We start from the raw sequence: 15073 nt of genomic DNA, 5'->3' as shown, positions 1-15073 counted from the left end.
CCACACAATCGTGGATTTCTGGTTCCCAAAAGGTAAAAAATGAAAAACAGCCGCTGTTTGACACAGAATTTATTGTAAAACTGACAACGAAGCCCAAAGAACTAGGATTGTATTTCTACAAATGTGGACAGAAAAGAGAGGGAGCGACTCCCAGGCATCCGGGACTCAAGAAAGCCCAGGCCCCGTGACTTCCTGTGGCGTAGCCCAGGTAGGAAATGGCCCACAGGCCCCAAGACTGATTAACGAAAACAAAACACGTCTCTCCCGCTGCTGCAAACATAGCTGGAAAATAGTTTTTTAAATGCTAAAATGATCTCCTCACTCACCGGAGGTGACCCTGGGTTCTCAAAAATGAGGTCAGCGTCCAGTTCTGGGAAAGTGTGAGGAGAAAGACCGTGGGGGAAAGGCAGGGGGTCAGCAATGACTTCAAGACGTGTCACTGGGGTGGAGGTGCCCCGAAAGAGAAAGATCGGAGCAGCCGAAGAGAAAGAAGGATCACTCAGCCCTCCATAAGTACCTACTAAGTGCCAGGCCACCCCAGCCCTCCTGGAGGGCACAACAGACAAGCTACTCTACATATAGAGGCAATATACCAGATGAAGGGGCTGGATTCCCACCGGAAGCCACTGAGCTTAGGGAGAACTGGGAAAGGCCTCCGGGAAAACGACTGATCCAGAGAGAAGGTTGAGAGGAGAGCCAAGCAGGAGGGACCAAGTCAGAGAAGGCAGTGGGGAGCGGGAGGGCCTGGCTCAGGAAGGGCTTTAGAAGCTAAACAGGAGCCTCCATGCCATTCTAGAGTAATGAGGAGCCCCTGGAGTTTACAGACGGGGGGACTGAGGCAGGGAGGCAGCTGGAGCTGCTGCACCAGGGTGGGTGACCCTGAGGTCGGGGAGCTTGGGGGAGGCAGAAAGGGCCCCCGGAGAAAGCAGGTCTGTTAGGGATGTGGCGAGCGTAAGCTAGCTAGGGAACGTCCAGCTGGAGATGAAAGGATCTGAGATCATTAGCACACAGCGGTTAAATCTAGGAGAGCTGATGAAGCACTTTAGAGGGAGGACACAGAGGGAGAGGAGAGAAAACATGGGTGATGAAGGACAGAGGAGAAATGGGATGAGAGTCAGCAGGAGGAAAGGGCCAAGTGAGGATTTTGTGGAGGGAGGGGAGGTCGTCTGCAGACAGGAGGGAAGGAGTGACGGTCAGGGACGGAGGAGGAAGGCCAGTCTGCTGGAGGAGACCCGTCAGCCACCACAAACAGGAGAAGAGAGGAGCAGAAGACACTCAAGAATGCGAGATGAGGGAGCTCCTGGTCTCCATTTGTTCTACAAAGCAGGAGGAACCATTCTCACTGAGAGTGGAAGAGGGAGCTGGTGGGATTGCCAGAGGGCCCAGGAGGCCGTGCAACATCCATGTGAAGTGGACCCTGCCAGAACACTCGTGGGATCTTGACTCAGCAGCACACGTGCAGGGAGCACAGGCAGCGGGAGCCACCCCAAGCTTGGCTCCTGAGCCTTGGATGGGCGCAGCTGGCACACTGAGAAGGAGGCTAATGGCTCAGGAAGAGACCGCAGTGCCAAGGGGAACTGATTCACCAAAAGGCCAAGATGGGGGGGAGCGGGATCAGTGTTCAGGGGGTGGCCTGGGAGAGATCTGAGGTCACAGTGTGGAAGAAAAAGGCCTGGTGAAGAAGAGGATGGATCCAACAAGCTGTGGCTGGACAAGGGGGTTCTATCCCTGAACATGCATCCCTGAACATTGCCAGGGATGGCCAAGAACGTGTGTGTGTGTGTGTGTGTGTGTGTGTGTGTGTGAGAGAGAGAGAGAGAGAGAGAGAGAGAGAGAGAGAGAGAGAGAGAGAGAGAGAGAGAGAGAGAGAGAGAGAGAGACACTGAGGAGGGCTGAGGAAGCAGGTCATGGGACCTCTGGAAACTGTCTGCCCAGACTCAGTCTCCTTATCTGTGAAACAAGGAAGTCGGAGATTAGACCAGAGTTCCTCCTTAGCCAAAGTCTCCTGATGGCTTCCCCTTCCAAATGCCATCCTTCTTTCAGGGGCCCCTGAATCACCTCCAAAATATTTCCCTACAACTCTTGGCTCCTTTCTTTTAACCTGTCATCCCAGAACTGTTTTTAAAGAAATATGTTAATCACTGCATTTCACTAAAACTGGCACCCTCTGTAATCCTGAGGGTGTTATTTTATGTAGGTTTCCCCAGACTAACAGACTGTCTTTAAGTTATAATGTGCCCAGTGGGGGGCTCTTCCCACCCTCCAGCTTGTTAGAGGGTCATAGGTGATGAGGAGCTGAATTCCAAAGGAAGAGAAAGTGATCCGCAGAGGAGAGAGGGGGGTGAGGAGGAAGAGGACAATTTGGGAAAGGCTCATGGGAAGGCAGAGTGCCAAACGCCAGAACAATAAAATCTCTTACACTCACAATGGGCCACAAAGTGGTTGGAGCGCCAGGGAAATAGGAGAGCCAGATCGGGAGGGGGCTGTGCTCCAAGTCCCCTTGGAAGCTCGGGAAGTCCTGCCCAGCGTTCTAGGCTAAAAGAAACCCTAGAGTTCTGTTTATGCAAGAGTTAAAAAACGATGATTTCTGTCCTAATAACTCAGCAGCTATTTGGGAAAGTTTCGTCTCTATTTCACTCACAATCACTGGCTCAGCACTTGTCCTTGCACAAATCCTTGACTCTGGCAATCTGACGGTTTCCTGTCTGACCCGACTTTCAGATGGTCTTGGCTCTGCTGTTTGTATCCCCTGAAAGTCCGGCTCCACAGAGACGCGATGACGTCCAAAGTGACTGCTATGGCTGAAGTACAACCAGACAAAACCACGTCAAACCTCTGGGAGCATCTTCTGAGGAACACAGCTCAATCCCATGAGGAAACTGTTAGCCGCCGGCAGCTGGGGCCGGGCCGGGTCAGGTCACAGAAGGATGGGGGTGTTTGCCACCTGTGCCCCAGAGGGCAATGTGCCTTGGCACACCTCGGCTCCCTGCTGAGAAGTCTCACAAGAAGTGTTTGCTTGCTGATCTTAGAGGTCAAAGGGAACCACCCCAGGCTTGGGAGCCTTGTCAGAACCACCGGTCTCCAGGAAAACTTCATCCCCCTGCTAGGCAAAAGTCAGGCCGAGAGCTTTCCCACCTCTGAGGGGGGATGTGTGGCTGTCAGGTGAGCTCATCCCACCTGACCCGGCTCCCACGGAGTACCCTGGGAGCCCCGAGACTGAGTCAGGAGAGCCCCGGGAGATCTTAGGCCCTTTGTTTGCAACCTACAATTTCCAGACCAGGATGCTGGAGGCACAACACTGAGAGGGCATTCATGGGCTGTCAAGAATCAACACCCAGTCTTCCCATTTCTAGAAATTGCTCCCTCACTGGGAAAGGAAATAAAGGGCCCCCTCTCTCCCTCTCATATCAAGCAGTGGAGAAACCAGTCTGATGGTTTCCATTTCCAGCACAGAGCTAGCCCGGGGGCTGGGGAGCCTTCCCCAGAAGTCAGCACAGCTCAGGGTGCTGTGTTGCTCTTTGCTCACTCATCTCTGACTCTTGGTGGCCCGCCGGGCCAGAGCGTCCCAATGCCATCAGCAGAGCTGCCCCAGAAAAGATACTGGAACGGTTGACCATTTCCTCCTCCAGTTAGTAAAGGCAAACAGGGTAGGGGAATTGCCCAAGTATGGGAGGCTGGCAGGCTATCTGCTAAATGCTGACTGTGATGTGGATCAGAAGTAATTAATTATTCCTCACCCAGAAAGTACCTTTCCTAAGCCTGCCTTTGGTCCCATCACCTGGCCTTTCAGCCAAGCCCCTGCCGAGCCACACGGGAGTCAGCCCATATCCCTGACAGAGTGCCAGGGGAGCAAGGAACCAAATTTCTGTCGGGGAACCAATGGCGGGACGTCGTCGGGAGGGTCAGACGGAAGCTCTCCCCTTCTCTGGCCATGTCATTTACTTGATTGGTACCTCGGCATCATTAGCCGTAAAATACATGCGTTCCGTCTCTCCGATGTTGTTTGTAAATCCTAAAGGCTTCTGTAAATATGCAGTATCATGCAAAGTGGCCAACGTGAGTTTGCTGTGAAGGAAAGCCTCCCTCCCAATCCGGCAGAACAGGCTTCCCGGTCTTGCCGCAGGTCTTCCAACCAGGTGCCGAATAATGTCGGCCAGCTCCCAAGGTCCTCCCAGCCCTGAGCAGGAGGAATTAGTCTGGTGGCTGTGGGGAAGATGGACCGGAGAAAGGGGAGACCAGTGAGGAGCAGTTTGGTCCTGTACTCCGTAAAGAACTCCCGAGAAGAGAACTGCTTTGAGAGTTACGTTAAAAGTACGCACTGGGGCTCACTAAATACGTGGCTAACTGTTGAAACTTGTTTGAAGGATACACAGAGGCAGACAGAGCCTTTCAACAGCATGCTGGGTTTTTGTTCAAGAATGCCCCAGGTCACGAGCGATAGCACGGCCCGGCCATTTATGCGCCCACAAATATCCAACGGCTCAGCATTAGGGACTTCCATTACGGCTGACACGGCTCCATTAAGCCCAATCGGCCGGCCACAACTCCCAAATGGCTGCGGCCGCCATAGGGGACAGCCACAGAAGAGCCGTGTCTATAACTCCTCTGTTCCTGCCATTTGGCTGGACCGGCTTCCTCAAGTACGGCCCTTCTCCCTTGGGGCTTTTGTCCTGGCTGTGCCCCATGCACGGAGGGCACCCCCAGCTCTTCCAAGTCTTCAAGCAGAGACCGTTCTCCACGCGAGCCTCTCAGGGCTCGCCTCCCTCCACGAGTCTCGGCCCGGGCCTGGCTCTTGCCTTCACCCCACGTCCTGCAGATTTGTCTGCTAGGAACCCATCTTTCCCCCATTACACTTGACATACCTAGAAGGTCGTTCTTTTTTAAATCTTTGTATCTCAAGCTCATCACATAATAAAGGCTTTTAAAGAAATCTCCATCAAGTGGCAGAGAGAAAGCAAACAGATCTGGAGGCAAAGATAATTTGACAAATAAGAATGAGCAAAAAGTAAACAGAGCTGGGATAGCTAGGGGGTGCAGTGGATAGAGCACCAGCCCTCCCGTAAGGAGGACCCAAGTTTAAATGTGACTCGGACACTTAACATTTCTTAGCTGTGTGACTCTGGGCAAGTCACTTAACCCCAACTGCTTCAGAAAAAAAAAGGAAACAGGAGAAGAGGTTAGGGTTACTCTAAGAGTTCCCAGGGGGAAGGCACTGGGGCAGGTAAAGCAGCGAGGGAAGGCACACTGTGGGTGCCGGCCCCCGTGCAGGAGTCACACCATGGAGAGCCTTCGAGCTGGGCTGAGTCTGGGCCGGTCTCCCCACCAAGGGTGCAGAACTGAGCGGAAGGGGACCTGAGGGGAAGGATTCTAACGCTCTCTGAGCGATCCACACCAAGAGGGAGGCACAGAGCTGCTACCCAGGAGGCAGGTGGGTGCGGGGCTCTCTGTGCCTTCAGGATTCAGGCTCGGTGGGAAGGACACCGGCTGCAGCCCTGTTACTCCCTAACTCCGGCCTCCAGATCCGCCCCGCCGGCCTCACATCAAGAAGCGGGGCCCTCCCCTGCTCTAAAGTTTTTGAAGAAGATGTCGTGACCTTGTCCAGAATTCCAAACACATGGAAAACTAATGCTTACAAAGTACTGCTGGGGAACGCCAGAGAAGCCTTTGGGATGCACAGCTGTGGAGGATCAGCCTCCTCACCCCAGTCTCAGAGGCGGCCCCTCCAGACCCACAGAGGGCATCCTGAAGAAGGGGGATGAAGAATGAACGGGAGCAGTTCGGTTCAAGATGGAACCGGACCTCGGGATCACTGCTCGTGACCCAGGCGCACGAGCCAGCCAAAATCCGGGAGGCCCGAGACCCAGGGCCCTGCTCGGCTGGTGACAGAGACTGGATTCTCCCAATGCCAAGTGCAGGGTGCCCGGGGTTGGGAAAACTCTGCAGCCACGGCTATAAAAGGAACGGGGGAAATGGCGATCCGGGCACTTCTCAGGGACCCCGGCGGGTCAGGCCCAATCCTTCTCAACACTCCTGCCCCCAAGAGCCAGCTCTGAGGGCCCCACGCCAGGCCCACCGAGCACATGGAGCAGCCAGTCCAACACATTACTGGGGCCATGGAGCTGTGCTCTGAATCGGGGGGATACCCCTGACCTGCCACATGCCCCTGCGTGAAGCCCTCCCAAGCACGCTACCAAGTTCCACAGCCCAAATCTGCCCCCCCACGGAAGGTTCTTCCTCAGACCCGACTCAGATGGATGACGCTCCCGTCTGCCTCAGCGGGCACACGGCTCTGGCCTGCACCACGGAGACCCCCGGGCGCTCAGAGAATAGGAATGAGTGACAAGAAGAGCCTCTGTCCTTATCGCCTGGGCACGGGGAGGGGGGCGGGCAGGGGCCAGAAGCAGGCCCGGGTCTGCGCCCGCAGAGGAGCAGTGTCAGGAGTGCTTGGGACCATGTCTGTCCCACGGTCGCCGGCACCCAAGTCAGGAAAAGGCTTTCCAAACCCTAAACCGACTCAGGCCCGACCTGGCTCCGTGCCGCATCAGCCCCCCAGCAGGGCGCCATACACGGTCCTGAGGGTCTCCCGTGGGCCCGGCCCCAAGAGCCTGGGAGGAGGTCTCAGTCGCCCCTGCCCACTAGGGCCTCCGCCCAGCGGGCAGACAGCCGGCCCACAGACGGACGAGACGCCCCGGGGGCAGGGGGAGCCGGCCCACGGGAGAGGCCGTCAATCCGGCCCCAGAGCCTGGCCGAGGCCTTCGCCCCTGCTGCTCATCTGTGAAAGGGGCCGCGGGAGGCCGGGGCTGCCCGGCCAGGAGAACCCCAAACGGGCTGCAGAGACACAAGGTGCCCGCTAGCCTCGGAGGGGGCGATTCAGGCGGAGATTGGCCGGCGGGGCCAGGCCGAGAAGGGCACTGACCGGGGGCTCTCATGGGGGGCTGGGGCGACACTGGCACTCACCGAGCAGCGCGCCCTTGAGGAAGGCAAGGGGCAGGAGGAGGCCGAAGGGCATCGGCTGGGGCAGGCAGGAGGGGCTGCCTCCCCGGGGCAGAGGGAAAGGTCGGCCCAGGAGGTCACCCAGAAGTGGGGCAGGAGGAGGATCCTGGGGGAGCCCCGAGGTTAGAGGCCGTGACCTGGGGGGAGGCTCCAGCAAAGAAGTCGGGGGAGGGGGGAGGAGCAGAGACGTACAGAGGCAGACGGGGGAGGGGGAGGGCACGGCAGACATCCCGGAGCGGCAGGGGGGCCAGGACGGCCGGCAGAGATGGTGGGGGAGGGAAGGGAGAGCCAGAGTAAGCCGGGGTCTGCCCGGGGCCTCGGACGCGGCCCAATAAAAGCCTGGGGGGGCGGAGAAGGCTGCAGATCTGGGTCCTCCGGCCGGGACTGAGCCTCTTTCCCCTCATCTATCAAATGGAGAACGGGGAGCCTGCAGCTCCATCTCTCTGGCTTCAATCCGGCTGACATCGCGGGTCTGCAGGGGCTCCGCATGCACCACCTTCTCACCCTGGAGGCAGGGCCCATTTTATCCCATTTTGCAGACAGAATGACCGAGGCCGAGAGAGATGCGAGACCTGCCGCAGGCCGCCCGGCCCCGGTACACAGCGGTGCAGCGGGGAGGAGGCCTGGAGGCGGCCCCCAAACTCCAAGGCTGGCCCCGGGCACCGGGCACAGCTGCCGGGCAGGAGCAGGGGGTGGCCCGCTACTCCGGGCTCAGTTCTCTGAGAGTGTGACAGCTACTTATGGAGGGGGCTGGGAGCCTTCCGTCCCCTGCTGGAGCTGAAGGCCAGGGAGGCCGGGGGGAGAGGAGGCCGGGGAGCACTCAGCCAGGAGCACCCCATGGGGGCCGAGCACCAAGCTGGGGGGTTTCTGAGAACAGGAGCCCCTCCCGGGCCTGAGGAGACCCGCCTGGGGCCAAGGCGTGGCCCCCATTTCTCTGTGGCCCCTCAGCTGGCCCAGAGTGTCCTCTCCCCAAGAGGAGCCCTGGCCTGGGGGGGGTCTGCTTTCTGCCGCCCTCTGCCCATGCCCCTGGGGGGGTGTTGGGTGTTCTGCTTTCTGAAGTCCCCCTCCCCCATGCCCTTGGGGGGGCTCTGCTTTCTGGCGCCCTCTGTCCCTGTGGGGGGGGGGTGTGGGGGGCTCTGCTTTCTGGCGCCCTCTGTCCCTGTGGAGGGGTGTGGGGGGCTCTGCTTTCTGGCGCCCTCTGTCCCTGTGGAGGGGTGTGGGGGGCTCTGCTTTCTGGCGCCCTCTGCCCCCCATGTGTGGGCAGCTGAGCAGGAGCCCCTCCGCCTCGGTCAGTGGGGGGCAGTGTTTGTGTCAGCAGCCCCGGGCATGGGGAGGAGGGGGCGCATGGCCCTCAGACGAGGCCCCTCCCCCCCCCCCAGTCCCCAGCCGGTGAATACACAGACGGTGGCGCTCCCCTCCCCCTCGGGTCTGGGGGAGAAGAGAAGAAGCGCTGTAAGTGACCCACAGCCCCAGGGCCAGGAGGCAGGAGGGGGTGTTCTGGGCTGCCGCCCCCATCGAAAGGCCCGGGCCCCCCCAGCCTCAAGGTCCCGACCGCCCCAGCACAAGCTGAACCTGGCCAGAGTCTCAGCTCTGTGGGCCGCCTGCACGCAGCAGGCGCTTAGTCAATGCTGGTGCACACAGCAGGTGCTTCATCATGCTGGCGAATGCACCCCCCCTTCCCCCCGGGGAGAAGAGGCCGCGCACAGCCTGGGGCCGGCCCCGGGTGACCTTGCTCACTCGGGCCCCCTCCGCGGACTCGGCCCCCTCCGGGGAGAGGAAGGGTCCCCCCCCCCCCCCCCGCCAGACCATTACTCAGAAGAGAATACTGAGACTACGTCTGGCCCCCACGGCCCGGACCACAGAGGGGGACCGCCGGATGAGGACGCCCCAGCTTACAGAGGGGAAAACTTTGGCTAGAGAAGCGAAGACCCGGGGGCAGCCACGGGAGGGGGGCAGCCCGGGCCGTCGCGACCCCCGGAGTCAGGAAGGAATCGCCCCTGGGGGGCCGGCTCCTCCCCTCCCCCTCCCCTCGCGCAGGCGCACTTACCGGGTCCCGGGGTCGGGGCCGAGGCGGGCCCCCAGACGAGCAGCCCCCGCGGGCGGTCGAGGTTGAGGAGGCAGCGGCGCTGCTTGAGCCACAGCTGCGCCGGGCCCGGCTCGGCCTCCATGGCGGCCCCTCGGCCCCGGCCCCGCGCGCTCTCCGGCCCTCGCCTCTCGGTCTCTTCACGGGCCGGGCCGGGGCGCGCGCGCGCGCGGCCGGCGCCGGGGAGGGGGCGGGGTTCCGGGTAGCGGTTCGCCCCCCCCCCCCGCCGTCAGAGATCCCCGAGGAAGCGCGGGGGCTTGCGTCACCACGTATTCAAGACCGCCCCCCCGAATTTAGGGGGGTGCGGGGTTTCCAGCCAATGAGAGGGCCGGACACTCCCGCAGAGGCGGGGCGGAGCTGAGACCCAAAGCTTAAACTTGGGGGCGGGGTAGGAGGAGGGGCAGGATGAGCCAATAAGAACGCCGGAGGGTCCCGGAGGGGCCGGGCAGAGCGCAGACAATGACTTTTCCAAAAATAGTCCGATGTGGGCGGGGCCGACGCGTAACAAAGCCGGCGGAGGGAGGGGGGGGCGGAGGAACCTGGAAGGTGAAGGAGTGGGGCCTGGGGAGCCTTCCGAGAGGCGGGCCCCGGCCGAATGCCGTCACTTTGGGCACGCCTTCGGGGCGTGGCCATGCCGGGGTGGGGGGCCGTGAGGGGCCGAGGAGGTAGCCGTTTCCATGGAGCTTCCTCCACGCTGCTCCTTCGCTGCTTGGAAACCTGGATTAAGCTCCTACTGTGTTCTAGTCCCGGGGCCTGCGGGTGCAGCTCCGCCTCTGGAAGGGAAGGGGGCAGGCCGGCAGGGTGAAGTGTGCAGCTGGATTTGAACTCGGGCCTTCCGGCTCCCGGCCGGCTCGGACGTGGCTGCCCCGGGCACAGCCGGCCCGGCTCGTCCGTGTGGCCCAGAAAACAGAGCCCACTATGGCTGAGCGAGACACAGGGAGGGCCGGCCCCCGGGCCTTTCCCGGCCCTTGCACCCCTTCCCTGCCGGGCCGCTCACCCCCAGCTGGCCCGATGAGGCCTGAGCTCTCCAACCGAGGCTGGGGAGAGCACCAAGACCCAGCAGGGGCCTTGGGGGAGCCCTCTGTCCTCTGGGGCCCTGGGATAGAGAGAAGCCCCCAAAGGGCCAGCACTCCCGGTGGGACGCTGGAAAAAGGAGGGTGGGCCTGAGTTTCCCTGCCTGTAAAAGGAGAAGGACGCAGGTGTGCCGCCCCCTCTGCCTCCAGGTGTGTCACACACCTGTGGTGGTTCAGGGTTTTTCCTCTATGTGCTTTTCTTTGTTACCAAGATCTCTTCTGGGTGGAGGGAGGGAAGGAATGCTTTTGGAAAAGAAGGTAATACAAAAACAAAAAGCATCAAAGTCAGGCCAGCTGCCAAGCCCTTTACTAGCGTCTCCTCCTAAGCGCTCCACAGCCCCGGGGGAGGAGAGGCCAAGGTTATCCCCATTTCACCGAGGAGGAAACTGAGGCAGACAGAGCTCACAGCTAGTACGTGTCTGAGGAGGATTTGAAACCTGGGCCCCGGAACTCCCGGTATCCCCCGGGCCACCCATGGCCTTCAGCATTTAAGTACCTTCCCAGAATACTGACCCAACACCTCTGCCGAGCTAAAAGGCCGGGATGCCAGGCCCAGAAATGGGAAAAACAGTCTGCTCTCAAAGATCTCCGAGACACTCCCATTCACAGGGCAGGAACCCGGGGAGGGAAGCTTATCTGTGGCAGGCAGATAAGTACTCCTAAGATTCTTATCTTCCCTAATACTGTTTACATCTCGGATTCTGCCCCCTAGGATTCTGCCTCGGAGTCCGCTGGGACTCAGCCGCAGACCGTGGAAGGGACGGGGCGGCCTTACCCGAGGGTCCGGAGCCCCCCAGTTCCCATGCCCATCGGAAGGAACAAGCTTACTGCATCATGATACCGAGATGTCATTTCCCGATCAGACTACTCCTCCCTCGTCGGCTCCACAGCTGTGCGGGCCAGATTTTTCTCCGGTGCTTCAACCCGAGCAACATCATGCAACAGGCTGAATGCAAATGCAGCTGTGAGAATCCACTGGCCTCTATTAGCCAGAAGTTAGAGATCTGCAAAAATAATGCCATTGCTCACTGTTTTTGGATTCTGAAAAAGTCATTTTGTATTAAAATGTTAGACCCGTCGTGAGTGAGTTTATTACTGTTGTCGCTGAATATTTTTCAATTTTACCTATTTTAATTTCTAGTATGATTCCTCTTGCACAAACCCACATAAAACAGTCTGGGGTGCTCAGTGATTTGGGGGCTCAGGCCCCCCAAAGTGTGAGAACCATTGATACAAAGCAATACCACTAGGCAGGCCCAGCCTATGTGTTCCAGTTCCAAATTTAGGACTTTCTGCACTTGTCCATGGCCTCTGGAGCTTCCCCCAGGCCCGTTCAGTAGCCCTCTCCTTTGCCCCTACCCTTAATTCTGACCCACTTTCTTTATTAGACATACTGACTGTCCCCAGTTCTATTCTAAGACTTGGGCCTGGGCCCAGCAGTTACTGACCAATGACAATCACTCTTACCCTTGCCCTAAGGATGGGCTTTCCCATCTGCCCTGCTGCTGCACCCTCCAGACCCCTGGGTATCCCATGAGCCTGAAGGATTCCCCAGATGGGTCATCTGTCAGGCAGTCGAAGCACCTCCCTCCCCATTAGAACTGGGGGTCTCTGAGGGTATGAACTATCTGACATACTATCTGCATCAATATTTAATGATGTGCCACAAGGGATTCATCTTTCCTTGCCTCCTTTCCTCCTTGTCCCTTGTCTCCTTCCATTCCTTCTTCCCTCCCTCACTTCTTTTTCCCTTTCTCTTTTCCATATAAGGTCCCTGAATATGGCGCTGCCTCAGAAGAGGTAGCTGATCAAGCCTCCAACTCAGCATTGATGATGGCTGGGATCCCCTAAGGGCCCATGAGAGCTGCCTTTGATGGAGGTGATTCAGTGTTCTCAAGAGCTCCCCCAAAAGCTAGAAGGTTGGGGCTGGTGACAAACAGGATTACCTTGAACTCCAATAGCCTTCAGAAAACAGTCTGTAGGAGGTGGCCCTTGCAGAGATCTGGGGCTAATTCCCACCCTCAAAGCGTCCAATTGAGGCAGGGACTTGGGATGGCCAACATTAAGTGGAGTCTATTAGAGAAGGCCAGACGGGAGCCAGCCGGGCTCTGCCCAAGGGGAGGGGAGCTGGTCCTCAAAGGCCCCATGGGGAGGCTTTTCTGGGGCCACAGCAGCTCAAGAATGGTTGAGGGGGCAGCAACCACACCAAAGAAAACAGAAACGGGAAGTACTGAAGGCTGACTCGTGACTCACCTTAAAAGCAAAGATCCAACCACCCTCAACCATTGAAACTCTCCTAATTGGGGTAGCTATGTCCTATAAACGGACGCCACGGGACTGTCTGCATTGATCTCACAGGGGCCCATCTGCTCCATAAAATACCCTCCCTTGTGTTACCCCCCGCCCCCAGTGAATGCTCCATAATTATCATCAAATAGTAATGGTCTCGTTTGCCTTTGTGGGACTGTTGCTCCGTGTGTGTGGTCTTAGCATGGAGGGGATCTGCGATGGGGGCAGAGGACCTCGTGGCTGTCCCCAACAAGGGCGTCCAGGATCTCGAGCCTCCGGGTATGATCCTGGGGGTCTTCCTTGCAGTGCTGCCCCCTTCCCACCAAAAGCCATCTCCAAGAGCTGAGAATCTTCTCGATCAAAGAGAGTGGCCACAGAACTTGGTCTTCCCAGAGAACACAATGCACTCTTCAGAATACCTGAGATAAGATCTCCACTGCTCCAGAGGAGCAGGAAACTGTTCTGTGGGGCAACAGGTGCTGGAAGGTCAGGGAAATGACAGGCACTGCCTCCTGCCCTGTTTCTTCCTGTGCTGGCACCCCGGCCATGGCGCTCCAGCTTCTCTCTTAAACTGGGTTCTGGGAGCTGGCCCGGAGGCTCCCACTTCTCTGCCTGTTCATGAAACCTTGCATTCATTGGGCTTGGGCAAAACTAGGGTCACAGCAATATGTGTGGGAGAATGGCCCGGGAATGGCCAGGAAACTCCCTGGTCTCTGAGGAGAGGGGCAGCTTCATCCCATATTTTCTTTACCCTAGGACCCCCCAAAATGTGAGCTCCAGGGAGGTCAAGGTCAAGGCCAGGTTTCTCCATGAGGAGTAGAAAGGTATAGGTTTACAGAGGGCCCAAAGAAAACAATCTCCATCTCCCATAATCCTCTTCTGCAAGTTTGATATTGAAAACATAAAGGCTGAGTGCCCAGGGCCAGGTGTGCGGGCAGACAGGAACAGCTGGATCTTTGCTGTTATCCCCTTACTTTCCTCAGTCTGAGCCAGCCACAGAACGGACAACAAGCCCTGGTTGGCCAAGTTGCTTGCCATCTCTGAGTTGTATGACCTCTCGGTGAACATTTAAGCCTCAGCTCCTGTGACCTGGGTCCAACTGCCCCCGGCACGTCCCTGACTTAGAGAAAGGAGTCCTGGGCAGCCAGAAAGGGCCCACGCGCCTCTCCCAATCCTTCAGCTCCCCCGAGCCCCTGAGGAGCATGGTGTCCACATCTCTCCTGAGGATATCTGTCCCAAGGACGGGCATTTAAACTCAGGCATTTAAACTCAGACCCTCAGACTCCAAACTGGACTGAGTGATTAATAGCTGTACAAAGTGGGGCAAACTCTCTTGGGTCTCTTTTTTTTTTTTTTTTTTGAGGCTGGGATTAAGTGACTTGCCCAGGGTCACACAGCTAGGAAGTGTTAAGTGTCTGAGACCAGATTTGAACTCAGGTCCTCCTGAATTCAAGACTGGTGCTCTAGCCACTGCGCCACCTAGCTGCCTCCTCTTTGGGTCTCTTAAAGAGCGAGTCAACATGTGCACGAATGTCTGTGGCAGCCCTCTGTAGTGGCCAGAAATTGGAAATGGAGTGGACGCCCATCAGGGGGAGAATGGCCGAATAAGTTACGGTATATGAAGGTTATGGAATACTATGGCTCTGTAAGAAATGACCAGCAGGGTGAATACAGAGAGGCCTGGAGAGACTGACATCCACTGATGCGGAGTGAAACGAGCAGGACCAGGAGAGCATTGAACACGGAAATAACAATATTATACGACGATTAATTCTGATGGACGTGGCATCTCAGCAGCGAGATGATTCAGGCCATTTCCAACGGTCTTGTGATGGAGAGAGCCACCTACCCCTAGGGAGAGCACTGGGGGGCTGAGTGCGGCTCACAACCTAGAATTTTCTCCTTTTTGTAGTGGTTAGTTGCTTGTTTTTCTTTTCTTTCTCATGGTTTTTTCCTTCTGATCGGATTTTTCTTGCGGAGCATGAATAAGATGGAAATAAGCTTAGAAGAACTGCACACGTTTAACCTGCATGATTGCTTGCTGTCTTGGCGGGGGGAGGAGGGAGACAAGGTTTTGCTGACTGTTGAAAAGTACCTTTGCTTGTGTTTGGAAAAACAAAATACGATTGAAAATAAATAAAGCTCAGCTAGGGGAGAACAAAAGAGGGTCCCGGGGACATGGGAGCTGTCTGCGAGTCTGGCTTCAGTCCCCTTCTTTGGGATCTCATTTCTGGTGTTCCGGCTCGTTTCCTGCTTCTGGTCCCTGGGGAGTCTCCGCTCCCTTTCCATAAGGGTTCTGGTGAGAAAAGGCCTCGGGGTGCTGTTATGAGTGACCCAGAAATGTCAGGCGGGCCCAGTCTCGGGCTATGCCCTTTGTGATGAACCCTCCCTGGGCCTGAAGCACAAGCTGCCGCCTCCGTCATCCTGGGAGCCAGGTGCCCCTCCACCCCCACATGTAATCCATCACTCCATCCCATCAGCCCTCCACCCCCTCACTCACAGAGGCAAAGGCACGCAGTGACCTCACACAAGCTAGTGTCCTGCTGCCACCCAGCCGCGTGTCTCCCCTCACTCCCCGTCCCTGGGTCCTGTGGTTCTGAACAGCCACCCAACGGCAGCCCCCAGAACCGCTGCT

The 15073-nt window shown here is 57.8% G+C and overlaps 1 protein-coding gene and 1 long non-coding RNA gene across 3 annotated transcripts in view; one reads left to right on the top strand and one right to left on the bottom strand.

The window, feature by feature from the left end:
- The window catches only part of CERK (ceramide kinase), a 45568-nt gene extending 36303 nt beyond the window's left edge, over window positions 1–9265 (bottom strand). The window contains exon 1 of one of the 2 annotated variants that reach the window (XR_012482885.1): window positions 9041–9258. Coding sequence is in view for 1 of the 2 variants with exons in the window: in XM_074272073.1 (XP_074128174.1) it covers window positions 9041–9161 (121 nt within the window). In the remaining variant the exon portion in view is untranslated. Of the gene's footprint in view, window positions 1–9040 lie in introns of both variants that reach the window. The other variant, XM_074272073.1, reaches the window with a different exon arrangement.
- Window positions 9266–9725: 460 nt separating this feature from the next.
- On the top strand, window positions 9726–11227 carry LOC141543216 (uncharacterized). Its single transcript, XR_012482385.1, has 2 exons — window positions 9726–10299; window positions 10862–11227. It is a non-coding gene; the product is annotated as an uncharacterized LOC141543216 (long non-coding RNA).
- The last annotated feature ends 3846 nt before the right edge of the window (window positions 11228–15073 follow it).

The sequence above is a fragment of the Sminthopsis crassicaudata genome, chromosome 5 (assembly GCF_048593235.1).
Source record: "Sminthopsis crassicaudata isolate SCR6 chromosome 5, ASM4859323v1, whole genome shotgun sequence".
Classification (NCBI taxonomy): Eukaryota; Metazoa; Chordata; class Mammalia; order Dasyuromorphia; family Dasyuridae; genus Sminthopsis; species Sminthopsis crassicaudata.
Note: the sequence above shows the minus strand (reverse complement) of the source record. Positions and strands in the feature narration are given on the sequence as shown.